The sequence below is a fragment of the Panthera tigris genome, chromosome F3 (genome assembly GCF_018350195.1).
Source record: "Panthera tigris isolate Pti1 chromosome F3, P.tigris_Pti1_mat1.1, whole genome shotgun sequence".
Lineage (NCBI taxonomy): Eukaryota > Metazoa > Chordata > Mammalia > Carnivora > Felidae > Panthera > Panthera tigris.
The window spans coordinates 13,680,149-13,696,527 of NC_056678.1; the positions used below are offsets into that span (position 1 = coordinate 13,680,149).

General features: G+C 39.8%; 1 protein-coding gene across 3 annotated transcripts in view; it reads left to right on the forward strand.

Moving 5' to 3' along the window:
• Nucleotides 1–16,379, forward strand: part of MROH9 (maestro heat like repeat family member 9) — an 88,405-nt gene that overhangs the window by 9,578 nt on the left and 62,448 nt on the right. For all 3 annotated transcript variants that reach the window (XM_007088719.3, XM_042976742.1, XM_042976743.1), the window contains exon 4: nucleotides 6,175–6,254. In XM_007088719.3, the coding sequence (XP_007088781.1) occupies nucleotides 6,175–6,254 (80 nt within the window). The remainder of the gene's footprint in view (nucleotides 1–6,174; nucleotides 6,255–16,379) is intronic.

A 16,379-nucleotide genomic window follows, 5' to 3' on the forward strand; every position in this document is an offset into this window, starting at 1 on the left:
ACAGGGATAGGCGATGTCATCATAGCAAGTCAGCAATAAAGGAGTCATCACACTTTAAAACTACTAAAGATAGCTCAAATATATAAACCAAAATCTTTCTGTCTCTAATTAGACAAATCTATCCCCTTATTTCTCTTTTTCAAAAATATATCAGCTAATTTTACTCATTTGTACTTCCAGATGGACTTTGTCAAATTTCTCCCAGAATTTCTTTGGCATTTTGATTAGAATTGCACTAAATTTACAGATTAATTTATAGAGAATTTACTTCTTTAAATTACTGTCTTGTCATCTGGCACATGTATGTTTCTTTCCCCTTACTTGAATCTTCAGTAAAGTTTTTTTCTTCATGTAGACCTTGGACATTGCTTAACCATTTATTTTGGGGTATTTTATTGACTGTACGGTTAGTGAGTGTAGATTATATGATTTGCAAATATTTTCTCTCAGTACCTTGATTGTCTTATCTTTTCCTTAATGGTATCTTTTGAAGCGCAAAAGGCTTTAGCATTAATCAAGTCTAATTTATCATTTTTTTCCTTTTATTGACTGTGTTTTGCAGCCATATCAAAGAAAACTGTCCCTGAACCAAAAATGACAAAAATGTTATCCTATTTTTCTTCTAAAGGTTTTATAGTTTTGGCTTTTACATTTAGATCTATCATCCATTTTGAGTTCTTTTTGTGTAGGCATGAGGTAAAAATATCAATTTGTATTTTTACATATGAATCTCTGTTGTCCCACTCTTATATTTCACATCCCGCATTGTTGCAAAACAACGTGACCTGCATAATTTCTATCTCTGGGAACTTAAAGAGATTTTCTTTGTGAAGTGGATATACGATAAATTTTCGATGTTCTTCTAGTTTTATGGAAGTAGGACACTCTTATTTTTAAAAATGAGAATAATCAGAGACCCGCACCCTCATGAGCTGTCGGAGTTGATGCGAACGTGATGGTTTTCATGATCTGTTTTACTCAGTTTCTTTTTTTATATTACACACCAAGTGATATCTATTACAAGTTCTGAGGGTTTAAAAGATGGCATTAAAGAGGTGGGAGGGGAAGAAAGCAGGAAGTTATATCAGCAGGCTTCTATCAGGTACTGATACAGATATCTGTGAACATAGGGCTGCACAGTGGGTCACCACCGGCAAGTTTGAGAATTGCATGAATGAAGTCACGTTGAGATTTGGACCCAAAACAACACTTTGACTAACAAGTACCAAGTAGATATTACCAGGCAGTGACACGGGACACACTAACTCGGTTATGATATCCATGTATACTTAAGCTTAAAAACAAAGTTCCTCTTTTTGCAGGCCTCAGTCAAGAAAGTGGAAATCCTTCCCATTTAGGAAGTCAGGGATAGTTGGGTCTCTGGGTCTGTAGACACCCTTTGATTTTACAGGCATGCTGTAACTTTTGAGTTACCTCAAGAGAGTGCACTCTGGTGGCCTTTACTAATGCAGTTCAGCAGGAACGCTCACTGCTCTGTTTGGGGAAGAGGAATCAGAGAAAGCACAGAAGTCTACCTGAAAAAAATGATAAAAAGAAAGGTCTGAGGTCTCCAGGCACGCAATGTCAAGGTTTCTTCAGTGAGTATTCATCTTTTCATAAATTTTTTTTCTTAATTTTTGACAGAGAGACAGAGACAGAATGCAAGTGGGGAGGGGCAGAGAGAGACAGGGAGACACAGAATCCGCAGCAGGTTCCAGGCTCTGAGCTGTCAGCACAGAGCCCAACACAGGGCTCAAACTCACGATCTGTGAGATCACGACTTGAGCCGAAGTCAGAGCTTAACCGACTGAGCCACCCAGGTGCCCCAATGAGTCTTAATCGTTTACACCAGAATCAGTCAAAAGGCAGGTACTATATCAAGTACACATGGTTTTGATTTTGCCACAATAATATAGACTTGCTTTTTTGAGCCTCATGTGTTGACTTTGGTCTTACAGAAAGGAAAAGTAACCTTTGGCCAGTAGTGCCTTTTTCTTTGTCCGTTTGTGTCTGAGGATAGCTGAGGATCCCAGATCCAAACGTGAGACCCGCACTGAATGCTCAGCATAGAGAACCCGCCAATGTGAGGATCGACACAACTTTGCACCGAACTCATCCACCCAAGTCTCCAGTGGCCTTTGTGGCTCCAAATCCTAAAGATGTTTTTCCGCCTTTTTCTTTTGGGACCTTTAAGCACTGTCACCAGTGACTATGTAGCTCTTAAATCTCTCTTATTTCCTCTGCCGACACCGGAACCAACCCTCTTCTGTTATAGTCTCTCTCCTGGGTAACATGAGCCTTAACTGTTCTCCTTGTAATCAGTTTACCTTGTTCAATCAAGCGGCCTTGTGATCTTGTCCCCCTTTTGATTAAATGACTACGTTCCACCCCCCCCACACACACACGCACTTGTTCTTAAAGATGAGTAGCAAATCTTTAGGCCTCACAAGAGGACTTGCTGTGATCTGGCCTCTCTGGGCCCATGACTTAGCACGCTTTGCTCTGGCCAGAAGGCCTTCTTTCGTGTCCTGTAACACAGTGGTTCTCATTTCCGGCTTCATATTACAATTATATATGGAGCTTCAGAAACAAAAACAAAAAACTATTGCCAGGGCCATACCTCCAGAGATCTGGATTCACTGGTGTGGGGTGAGTTCTAGGCATGTGGATCTTTTGAAGGTATCCGAAGATGATTTTTAAGGCTCAGCCAGGGTTGAGAGCTACTTCTCGAAAGCATTAAACCCTTTCTCAATGCATGGATATTCATGCCCACAATTCAGATTCCTCATCTCTCTGCACTTTAGTATTTTGCTTTTGTCAAAGAACAGAGACATTCTAGGGAGCTAGAGATGAAGGAAAAGGTGCAGACTCACATTATATTCTAGAGGACCAAGTCCTCTTGGATCCCTTTGGCCACTGCAATGTTAATGGTTGGAATGGAACCAAATGGTTCCCTTTGAGCATTCCCAGGATTGCTTGAGAATTACTAGAAGGGAGTTCAAATTCCCTCAGAATAATGATTATTATGATAATACCATTTGCCCTCGGGCTAAGGTGGCATCAGAAACACATAATGTCTGTGATTTGAAACATCTGAGGTTTAAGGAACTAGTCAAACTGGCATGACTCCAATTTTTCTGGCCAAGAATGACAACAGATATTGAACAAAAATGTCAGTGATATAAGATATATATAAAAAGCAGATGGTCAGCTTAAAGAAGAAAGCCAAAATAATAAATATGGAAGCTTAAGTCCTACCAGGCTGGTCCTAGAAGCTAGTATTATGAAATATATTACAAAGTATAGATTTCCAGGATTGTGACCATCTTATCATTTACTGCGGGTTTCCAGTGAAGAGCCATAGTGATGAAGGAGTAATTGAAAATGAGATGAAAGAGAACTTATCCATATAACAGAAGTTAAAGCCAGAATGATAGTCCTAACTCCCCAGAGGTGGCACTGAGAAATTTAGAGGGGAACTCCGGTGAGCATGTTATGTAGTCTGAATAATAACAAAGAGCCTAACTGGGGAAAGCAGGTAAAATTCCTGGCCAGTTCCTGTAACTTCCTAGGTTCACACCAGTTCAGAACCCACGTATAGATGTTAGACAAACCTATTGCTCACGGAGATGCGCACTGGCTTTGGGTATTACATTAATATCAGTGGTCCCTATAGCACAGGCAAAAGCATGTTCACGAGAAGGCAGGGGTGTGCTGTAACTCAGTTAATCACCAACAGTGTGATGTGAAGGTAATGTGAGCAGAACAATAACCTGGTGATGGAGTTGTAGTAACAAATTTGGCTCCATGAAAATAAAGAGAAGCTGGCTAACAGATGGGGAACAGAAGTCTGTGTTATTATAGATCAACTAATTGACAATGTATTACTGTGAAGCAAGCTCCAGGGTTGAGTGGAAATAGTTCACTTAAAAAGTGCTGCTCAATCCTGGATGTACTTCAGAATCACCTGGAAGCCTTGCTCTGTGTGTGTGTGTGTGTGTGTGTGTGTGTGTGCGTGTGTGTGTGTGTGTGTGTGTGTGTGTGTGTGCGTGTGTGATCTTGAATACAAACCTCTTAAATCTCTGGAGGTGTGGCCCAGGAATCAAAATTGGTTATTTTTCAGGCCCTGAGTGTACAGCCAGGGTTGAGAACCACGGATTTCAATTTGAAGTGTTACAAATTGATTTCCAAGGACTAACACCCAATTAGAAGTTTGTCTATGAGGAAAGTTCCCAGTGAGGCAATAGTCCCAGAAGAACATTGCTTATATAGTGACAGAACATGCTATTAGTCACTGCCCAGAGAAATACTAGTGTATTTCTGGCCAAATTGAAAGAAAACAGTGCCAAAGACAAAAATGTCTAATTTCAAACTAGACAAACCACCATTTATAGTTCCCATGTCACAGTGAGAGTTGTCTGCCATATAGGTTTTATGTTCTCTACGTAATGATAATGTGAAATATGCTAATAAACAACATAGCAAAGAATTATTCTCTTAAGATTGAATAAAATCACATTTGGTGTTGTTAGGAATCAACGATAGGTATGGATATAAATATTTTAGAGAAAGAAGAATAAGTCTTTTACACCACTCGGTCTCAGCACAGCCCAGGGAGGGGGGGGGGTGTTAGAAAGTGTTCAGGGTGCTGTTACCCAGGAAGGTCATGGCAGGATACTTGTGCCTAGTGGGGAAATGCCAGTTTTTAGTTCCAATCCCAAACGGGAAGTTTCTTAAATGTCTTAGTTCTGGCTGATTTAACAAGATTCCATGGACTGAGTGGCTTAAACAGCGGAGGTGTCTCACAGTTCTAGAGTCTGGGAAAGCCAAGATCAGAATACGACAGATTTGGGGCACCTGGGTGGTTTAGTCGCTTGAGCGTCTGACTTCGGCTCAGGTCTTGATCTTGCAGTGGACGAGTTCGAGCCCCGCGTCGGGCTCTGTGCTGACAGCTCAGAGCCTGGAGCCGATTTCAGATTCTGTGTCTCCCCCTCTCTCTGCCCCTCCCCTGCTCATGTTCTCTCTCTCTGTCTCAAAATTAAATAAACATTAAAAACATTTTTTTTAAAAAGAATACGACAGATTTAATGTCTGAGTGAGGTTGGTCCCCCTGGTTTCCAGACGGCCACCTCCCTGCATCCTCACGTGGCAGAAAGAGAGAGAAAGTGAGCTCTTTTGGATCTCTCTTATAAGGGCACGGATCCCATCTTGGAGTCCTACTCTCATGACTTCATCTGAGCCTCATTATCTCCCAAAGGCCCATTTCCAAATACCGTCGCATTGGGGATTCGAATTTCAACATATGGTCTTGGAGGGGACACAAGCTTGCAGTCCATAACATGGACTTCACAGGCATGTAGCCCTATCTACTGGATTAATTCTGACATCCCACAAAGGTAAGACACAGACCCCACAGGGTACTCAATACTGGAGTCAGAGGAACGGCACTGAGCAGACAGGACAGGGCTTTTTTCAGGGTGATAAGTAGTCAGTGGCAGGTGTTTGCCTATGCATTAGAGAGAATAAATACCCTCAGAAATAGCATTATTTTACAGCAGCACCTAAAAAAGAACGTTGAGTTGTTTCAGAAGTACAGGCTGGGAATTTCCGGAAACAGCACTATTGGTTCCGATGCAAGAAGTGACATTGCCACAGAGGCTTGTATGAACAAGATAAGGATGCACGCAAGAAAAGAGATACTCCTCCACCAGACTTGCCTCAGGTCTCCAGTTTCTTCAATAAAGATCTGGAAAGTCTGCATAGGATCTCACTGATTATAATTGATAAGTTTAAATCACTGTACATTAACCTATAACATGGTTCTCACTCTATAGCAGAAGACATTCTTCAGTAAGTCCTGATTTAAATCATCCTGCTGGTATTTTTATCAAGAGACCCCACACCGAGTAGACTGTACTTAACAGTTACGGTGTCGTCGAGGGCATCCTCGACAACATTTTGTCCAGAAATGCTACTTATAGAAGCACGGTGGTTGGCTGTAAAAGGCCACCATTTAGGCCAAGATGCTATCATGAGTTTAAATTAATTTGGTCTCAACACCATGAACTCTTGGACTTCTAGTCCCGTCCAGTTTGGTCCGTTGCTCTCGGTGAAGGGGAGAACTACGTGTGATGCCTCAAGGGCTGCCATCATTTATTCTTTTCTTTTTTCCAGGAGCACATAGCTACCAGCCTATGGGATGTATACTCAGGCCTGTTCGGTGATCAAGCCATGATCCTCGCCGTGAACTCCAGGTACAAGAAGCTATAATGCTCTCGCATTTCACTGACTGAATATCTTTAAAACACAATAGAGAAAACTCACACTTGTGAAAAACAGAAAATTACTCCAAATCCTACCATCCTAACTCAGCAGCTGTTATTTCTTTCTTTCTCATGTTCTTCCTCAATTCTTCTGTCTTGCATGGATAAACAGACAGTCTAATTATTGTAGAAAAATAAGCAGATTGTAGAGGGGAGGAGCCAAGATGGCGGAACAGCATGGAAGTTTTTGTGTGTCTCACATCCGTGAAATACACCCAGACCAACACTAAACCGTCCTGCACACCTAGAAAACGGATCTGAGGATTCACACAACAATCTGCACAACCTGAACCACAGAACTCGGCAGGTACACGGCGCGGAGAGGCGAACTGGGGGAGAGAGAAGCCACATAGGGCAAGGAGCCACTTTTGTGTGCGGAGAGAGGATGGAGACAGGGGGGAGAATACGGGAAAAGCACCCCCCCAAAAGCAGCTGGAGAGAAAGTGGAAAAGTGGAAACACCCACAGGGACTGGACTAAAAAGGGAGAAAGGAGAAAGAAGAGGGTTTAAATTCCCTTAAGAGTATAAACAGGGGGAGCAGAGGCTGAAACTCCGCAGCTCCATGCCTGGCGGCGCTCGGGTGGGAAGGGCGAATCCCCAGGAGCAGAGTGGGGTCCGGGGGGCTTCGGGCCACACGGGAGAGGCAGTTTCCCTGCTGGGAGGACAGCTGGTAGAGGCGGCGTGGCCCCCGCACAGGCAAAGACCCCGGCGGACCTGGGACAGCGGCCACATTCGCTGGTGCTGGAACAAGGTCGCTGGGGGCAGAGCCCGGTGCCAGATGCGTGTTGTGATCTTCCATAATCCCTGAAACGCCACTGCTACACGATCGCGTGAACTTTCTCTGGGGCGGGCTGGCCCCCCGGCTGCAGTCTCGGGGTGTCGGCAGCAGCACAGTCCCTCGAACGCTCCCGGGTGCGGCCGGCACCCGGCCATCGCTCCGTGAGACCCTCCGCAGAGGGGCAGAAAGGGTCAGAGCCGCGGTCCCTCAGAAGTAAGGGGTCGGGAGACACAGCCGCATCTGAGATAAAACTCAGGGGGGAGGAGCTGCCTGGGGCTTGGTCACGAACAGTGTAACAGCAGGGAGTGGGCAGAAGCCAAAGACAGAAGACGGGTGCGCGATTGCTGATCAGGGAGAACAGAGTTCCCATATTAGAGAGCGGGTAACCGGGTGACACCATTTTCACCGTCCCGCGCATGCACGGGAGCTTACACACACCTGCAGCGCCACAACAACCCACCCCAGTAAGCTAGCTGCGCCATCTAGTGGACAACGGAGTCATTACACTAAGCCCCGCCCAAAGGGCCAACCTCCCTCTTCAGGACACAAGTCTCTCTGCCTGCTTAGTTTATGGACTATAAAGCCCTTCATAGTTTCACTTCTAGGGGAAAACAAAGTAATTTCAGTCGTATTTCAGTCTGTTTGCTGGTCCATCTATTCAATTTTCTTTCTTTTTTTTTCTTTTTTCTCTTTTTCGTTTCTTTTCTTTTTCTTGAATACAGACAGAGAAAAAATTCATTTTTATTTTCAGTTTGTATTAAAAATATTTTTTTAAAATTTTTTTCTACTGTATTTTTTACTTTTGTGTTAGTTTTTTTAAATTCTATTTTAGTTCCATCGTTTCATTTTTGTCTACTTCAGTGTATTCATTTTTTCAAATTTTCAAAAGATTTCCTTTTTTTTTCTTTCTCCTTTTTTCTCTAATCTATCAAGCCCCTTTCAACACACACACCAAAACACACCCAGGATCTAGCATCATTTATTTGATTTTTGTGTGTGTGTTTGTTTTTAATTTTTTAATTTTAATATATTTTTAAAATTTTAATATATTTTTAATGTTAATTTTTTACCTCATTAATTCCTTTTCTCCCTTCAAAATGATGAAATTTGAAGGGAGAAAAGGGAGAAAATGAGTCACTGATTTCTCTTCATTCTTAAATTATGCTCCTTTGCCTTAATCTCCCTCTTTTATTCTGCTTCATTATTCTCCATAAGTTTGTCTATATCGCTGATTCTCTGTCCTGCCTCATCCATCCTTGCCACCGCAGCATCCATTTGAGATTTCAGCTCAGTTATTGCATTTTTTAATTTCATCCTGACTAGCTTTTACTTCTTTTCTCCCATCAAATTCCTTTTTCTCCCTTCAAAATGATGAAATGAAGGAATTCACCACAAAAGAAAGAGCAGGAAGAAATGACAGCCAGGGACTTAACTAACACTTGCTTGTATAAGCAAGATGTCTGAAGCAGAATTTAGAATCATGATAATAAGAATACTAGCTGAAGTTGAAAATAGATTAGAATCCCCTTCTGCAGAGATAAAAGAAGTAAAATCTAGTCAGGATGAAATTAAAAAATGCTATAATTGAGCTCAAATCTCACATGGATGCCGTGGTGGCAAGGATGGATGAGGCAGGACAGAGAATCAGTGATTTAGACAAACTTATGGAGAATAATGAAGCAGAAAAAAAGAGGGAGATTAAGACAAAGGAGCACAATTTAAGAATTAAGAGAAATCAGTGACTCATTAAAAAGGAAGAACATCAGAATAGAGGTCCCAAAAGAGAAAGAGAGAGAAATAGGGGCAGAAGGGTTATGTGAGCAAATCATAGCAGAAAACTTTCCTAACCTGGGGAAAGACACAGACATCAAAATCCAGGAAGCACAGAGAACTCCCATTAGATTCAACAAAAACCAACCATCAACAAGGCATATCATAGTCAAATTCAGAAAATACTCAGGCAAGGAGAGAATCATGAAAGCAGCAAGGGAAAAAAATCCTTAACCCACCAGGGAAGACAGATCAGGTATGCAGCAGACCTATCCACAGAAACTTGGCAGGCCAGAAAGGAGTGGCAGGATATATTCAGTGTGCTGAAGCAGAAAAATTTGCAGCCAAGAATTCTTTACCCAGCAGGCTGTCATTCAAAATAGAAGGAGAGATAAAGAGTTTCCCAGACAAACAAAAATTAAAGGAGTTTATGACCACTAAACCAGGCATGCAAGAAATTTTAAGGGGGACTCTCTGAGGGGAGAAAAAAGGAAAAATAAATAAATAAATAAATAAATAAATAAATAGATACTAAAAGCAACAAAGACTAGAAAGGACCAGAGAACACCACCAGAAACTCCGCCTCTACAAGCAACATAATGGCAATAAATTCATATCTTTCAGTACTCACTCTAAACGTCAATGGACTAAATGTTCCAATCAAAAGACCTAGGGTAACAGAATGGATAAGAAAACAAGATCCATCTATATGCTCTTTACAAGAGACCCACTTTAGATCTAAAGACACCTTCAGATTGAAAGTAAGGGAATGGAGAACCATCTATCATGCTAATGGTCACCAAAAGAAAGCTGGAGTAGCCATACTTACATCAGACAATCTAGACTTTAAAATAAAAACTGTATCAAGAGATGCAGAAGGGCATTATATCATAATCAAGGGGTCTATCCACCAAGAAGACCTAACAATTGTAAATATTTATGCGCCAAATGTGAGAGCACCCAAATATATAAATCAATTAATCACAAACATAAAGAAACTCATTGATAGTAATACCATAATAGTAGAGGACTTCAACAGCCCACTCACAGCAATGGACAGGTCATCTAATAAAAAAATTAACAAGGAAACAATGGCTTTGAATGACACACTGGACCAGATGGACTTAACAGATATATTCAGAGCATTTCATCCTAAAGCAGCAGAATATACATTCTTTTCCAGTGCACATGGAACATTCTCCAGAATAGACCACATACTTGGACACAAATCAGCCCTCAACAAGTACAAAAAGATCGAGATCATACCATGCATATTTTCAGACAACAACACTATGAAACTTAAAATCAACCACAAGAAACAATTTGGAAAGGTAACAAATACTCGGAGAGTAAATACCATCCTACTAAAGAATGAATGGGCTAACCAAGAAGTTAAAGAGGAAATTAAAAAGTTCATAAAGCCAATGAAAATGATAACACCACAATCCAAAATCTCTGGGATGCAGGAAAGGCTGTCATAAGAGGAAAGTATATAGCAATCCAGGCCTTCCTAAAGAAGGAAGAAAGACCTCAGATACACAACCTAACCTTATGTCTTAAGGAGCTGAAAAAAGAACAGCAAATAAAACCCAAAACCAGCAGAAGACATGAAATAATAAAGATTAGAGTAGAAATTAATGCTATCGAAACCAAAAAAGAAGAAGAAAAAAAACAGTAGAACAGATCAATGAAACCAGAAGCTCGTTCCTTGAAAGAATTAACAAAATTGATAAACCACTAGCCAGTTTGGTCAAAAAGAAAAAGGAAAGGACCCATATAAATAAAATCAAGAATGAAAGAGGAGAGATCACAACCAACACAGAAGAAATAAAAACAATAAGAGAACATTATGAGCAATTATATGACAATAAAATGGGCAATCTGGAAGAAATGGAAAAATTCCTAGACACATATACACTATCAAAACTCAAACAGGAAGAAATGGAAAATTTGAACAGACCCATAACCAGTAAAGAAATCGAATTAGTAATCAAAAATCTCCCAAAAAAACAACAGTCCAGGGCCAGATGGCTTTCCAGGGGAATCCTATCAAACACATAGGGAAGAGTTAACACCTACTCTCTTGAAGATGTTCCAAAAAATAGAAATGGAAAGAAAACTTCTAAACTCTTTCTATGAAGCTAGTATTACCTTGATCCCAAAACCAGCCAGAGACCCCACTAAAAGGAGAACAATAGACCAATTTCTCTGATGAACATGGATGCAAAAATCCTCAACAAGATATTAGCTAACCAGATCCAACAATACATTAAAAAAGTTATTCACCATGACCAAGTGGGATTTATACCTGGGATGCAGGGCTGATTCAATATCTACAAAACAATCAATGTGATTCATCACATCAATAAAAGAAAGGACAAGAACCCTCTCAACAGATGCAGAGAAAACATTTGGGAAAATACAGCATCCTTTATTGATAAAAACCCTCCAGAAAGTAGGGATAGAAGGATCATACCTCGAGATCATAAAAGCCATATATGAAAGACCCAATGCTAATATCATCCTCAATGGGGAAAAACTGAAAGCTTTCCCCCTAAGGTCAGGAACAAGACAGGGATGTCCACTCTCGCCACTGTTATTCAACAGAGTATTGGAAGTCTTAGCCTCTGCAATCAGACAACACAAAGAAATAAAAGGCATCCAAATCGGCCAGAAGGAGGTCAAACTTTCACTTTTGGCAAATGACATGATACTCTATATGGAAAACCCAAAAGATTCCACCAAAAAACTTCTAGAACTGATTCATGAGTTCAGCAAAGTTGCAGGATATAAAATCAATGCACAGAAATCGATTGCATTCTTATACACCAACAATGAAGTGACAAAAAAAGAAATGAAGGAATCGATCCCATTTATAATTGCACCAAAAACCGTAAAATACCTAGGAATAAATCTAACCAAAGAGGTGAAAAATCTATACACTGAAAACTATAGAAAGCTTATGAAAGAAATTAAAGAAGACACACACACACACAAACAAAAACAAAAAAAAAATGGAAAAAGATTCCATGCTCCTGGATAGGAAGAACAAATATTGTTAAAATGTCGATACTACCCAAAGCAATCTACATATTCAATGCAATCCCTATCAAAATAACACCAGCATTCTTCACAGCGCTAGAACAAATAATCCTAAAATTTGTAGGGAACCAGAAAAGACCCCGAGTGGCCAAAGCAATCTTGAAAAAGAAAACCAAGGCAGGAGGCATCACAATCCCGGACTTCAAGCTAAACTACAAAGTTGTAATCATCAAGACAGTATGGTACTGTCACAAACGCAGACACTCAGATCAATGGAACACAATAGAGAACCCAGAAATGGACCCACAAATGTGTGGCCAACTAATCTTTGACAAAGCAGGAAAGAATATCCAAAGGAATAAAGACAGTCTCTTTAGCAAGTGGTGCTGGGAAAACTGGACAGTGACATGCAGAGAAATGAAACTGGACCACTTTCTTACACCCTACACAAAAATACACTCAAAATGGATGAAAGGCCTAAATGTAAGACAGGAAGCCATCAAAATCCTCAAGGAGAAAGCAGGCAAAAACCTCTTTGATCTTGGCCACAACAACTTCTTATCAACACGTCTCTGGAGACAAGGGAAACAAAAGCAAAAATTAACTATTAGGACCTCATCAAAATAAAAAGCTTCTGCACAGTGAAGGAAACAATCAGAAAAACTAAAAGGTAACTGACAGAATGGGAGAAGATATTTGGAAACGATATATCAGATAAAGGGTTAGTATCCAAAATCGATAAAGAACTTATCAAACTCAACACCCCCCACAAAACAAATAACTCAGTGAAGAAATGGGCAAAAGGCATGAATAGACATTTCTCCAAAGAAGACATCCAGATGGCTAACCGACACATGAAAAGATGCTCAACTTCACTCATCATCAGGGAAATACAAATCAAAATCATAACGAGGTACCACCTCACGAACCTGTCAGAATGGCTAACATTAACAACTCAGGCAACAACAGCTGTTGGCGAGGCTGCAGAGAAAGAAGATCTCTTTGGCACTGCTGGTGGGAATGCAAGCTGGTGCAGCCACTCTGGAAAACAGTATGGAGGTTCCTCAAAAAACAGTAGGGGCACCTGGGTGGCTCAGTCGGTTGAGCAACCGACTTCGGCTCAGGTCATGATCTCACGGTTTGTGAGTTCGAGCCCCGCGTTGGGCTCTGTGCTGACAGTTCAGAACCTGGAGCCTGCTTTGGATTCTGTGTCTCCGTCTCTCTCTGCCCCTCCCCTGCTCATTCTCTGTCTCTCTCTCTGTCAAAAGTAAATAAACATTAAAAAAAAAAGTTAAAAAAAATTAAAAATAGAACTACCCTACAACCCAGCAATTGCACTAAGTATTTATCCAAGGGATACAGGTATGCTGCTTCGAAGGGACACATGCACCCCCATGTTTATAGCAGCACTATCAACAATAGCCAAAGTATGGCAAGAGCCCAAATGTCAATCAATAGATGAATGGATAAAGAAGATGTGGCATATATATATATATATACATATATATATACACAATGGAGTATTACTCAGCAATCAAAAAGAATGAAATCTTGCCATTTGCAACTATGTGAATGGAACTGGAGGGTATTATGCTAAATGAAATTAGTTAGAGAAAGACAAAAATCATATGACTTCACTCATATGAGGACTTTAAGATACAAAACAGATGAACATAAGGAAAGGGAAGCAAAAATAATATAAAAACAGTGAGGGGAGCAAAACATAAGATACTTAAATATGGAGAACAAACAGAGGGTTGCTGGAGGGCTTGTGGGAGGGGGATGGGCTAAATGGATAAGGGGCATTAAGGAATTTACTCCTGAAATCATTGTTGCACTATATGCTAACTAATTTGGATGTAAATTAAAAAAAATAAAATTAAAAAAAAATTTTAATAAGCAGATTGTACAATTCAATTTTCTGTAATATTTTTCCTTTTGGCACTATGTCTTCAGTTTATTTTTTCTGCCTGATCATATTTTCATTTTAATGGCACTAGAATATTCCCAAATTTTGAAATTTTCTAAAATTACATTTTATTTTACCAATATTATGATAATCATCTTTGTATATAAAAGATCGTATCTTCTCTGTTTTTTTTTAAAATAGCCTTCTGAGGGTGAGGTTACTGATTTAGATGATAGGTAACTACAAAAACGCCCTTTGGCTGGGGACCCTAATTAGTTGACAATCCCAGCTGCTGTCTATGTGGATTCATCAGCACATTTGTCCAGGCAACATGGTGGGCCAGTCAATTCTGATGAGTGTCTTTGAATTGAGGAAACCCATCCACCTTGCTGAAGCCTTTTTGGAACTTGCTGTAGTCTCAGCTACTTTCTACCCAAACCTACCTACCTTCCTTCCTTCTTTCCTTCCTTCCTTCCTTCCTTCCTTCCTTCCTTCCTTCCTCCTTCCCTCTCTTCCTTCCTTCCTTCCTTCCTTCCTTCCTTCTCTCTCTTAGAAATCTCAGGCATCTCTAATCCTGTTTTGGTGTCTGCTTCCCCTGGACCCAAACTAACACAGATGGGATGAAAAGTTTCTTAGAGCTTTTCATAAGGAGTCAGTCTGCTGTCCAGAAAAACCTCACTAATAATGGCTCTTCAAAGCCTAGCCACAAGAAGATACAGATATATAAATACATTTTTATACTTTACTGATTTAATAGGCTCAAAATTATACCTCATTATTATTTTAATTTGTATTCCTTTCAAAAAAGCAAGACTCAATATTTTCTGTATGTTTATATATTTATAAATTTTCTCATGTGAGAATTTTCTCATTATCTTTGTCACTTCATTAGGGTTTTAGTGGTAGTATATATTTAGTAAGCTTCTCATGGTATTTTTATGGTTTTAAAATTTTTTATTCTTTTTTATCTTGTTAGAATTGATTTTATAGTCATAGCTGTATTTTTGTTCATGTTTTATGTGATATCTCGTATAAAATTAATTCTCCATTGCACTTTAATATTATGTTCACTTTCTCCTAGTTTTCTGTGATTCGATTTTTGTTACCCTCCAGTCTATAATAGATATTTTTATGTATGAACTACTTCAAAATATCTTTCCAATTCCATAATACAGACCGGAAGTCAACAAACTATGGTCTATGAACTAAATCCTGCTGTTTTCTGCAGCCTCCTGGTTTTGTACATTCTGAGAGAAAAGAATGTCTTTTATGTTTTTAAATAGTTGGAGGGGGTTTAAAAGAGGAAGACTATCTCATAACATGTAAATGCTATATGAAATTCAAATTTCAGTGTCCATAAAGGAAGTTTTGTTGAACACAGCTACGTTTATATATTCACGTATTGTCTATGACTCCTTTTACATCACAATGACAGAACTAAGTAGACATAGACAATTTGGCCAGCAAAGCCTAACATACTTCTTATCTGGGCAGTTACAGACAATGTTGGCTGACCCCAATACAGATAACACTTATTTAAAATGCCTCATTTCCAGAAGGAAAAAAAAAAGAGGTTAGAGTGGGAGAGAGCCAAAGCATAAGAGACTCTTAAAAACTGAGAACAAACTGAGGGTTGATGGGGGGTGGGAGGGAGGGAAGGGTGGGTGATGGGTATTGAGGAGGGGACCTGTTGGGATGAGCACTGGGTGTTGTATGGAAACCAATTTGACAATAAATTTCATATATTAGGAAAAAAAAGACTAAGAGACAGAAAACACACATTCAATGTGTTTATTAGCATCATGAAAAAATCTTGGAATTTATATATGACTATACTACCAATAAGTCTATGGGCTAAGTGGGTAAATATATCTGATTTTTATATTTTCCTTTTTCCCTACAATAAACTTGATATGTGATTTCATAAATAAATAAATAAATAAATAATAAAAAAAAATAAAATGCCTCATTTCCAAAGGCTTATTTAACTGTTTTTTTTTTTTTAATTCATCTGTGTAATGGAATAGCTATGGGTTTAAGGGTTCTAAGCTGTTCTTGAGCATCTTGATGGCAGTGGTGATATATGAGGCTCCATGTGTGATAAAATTGTATAGAACTAAATACACACACACATATGCACACGAGCACAAATAAAACTGGGGAAATCTGAACAAGATTGGTGGATTGAATCAATATCAGTATTCTGATGGTGATATACTATAGTCTTTGGAGAATGTTACCGTTTGGGAAAACTGAGGTGAGTGTGTTAGATGTTTCTCTGTATTATTTCCTTCATTTATTTATTTTTTTATTTTTCATATTTGAGAGAGAGACAGACTGGGGCAGAGCATGAGCAAGGGAGGGGCAGAGAGATGGACACAGAATCTGAAGCAGGCTCCAGGCTCTGAGCTGCCAGCACAGAGCCCGACGCAGGGCTCAAACTCACAAACTGTGAGATCATGACCTGAGCTAAGTTGGATGCCCAACCGACTGAGCCACCCAGGCGCCCCTCTCTGTATTATTTCTTACAACAGTATGTGAATCTACAAATATCTCA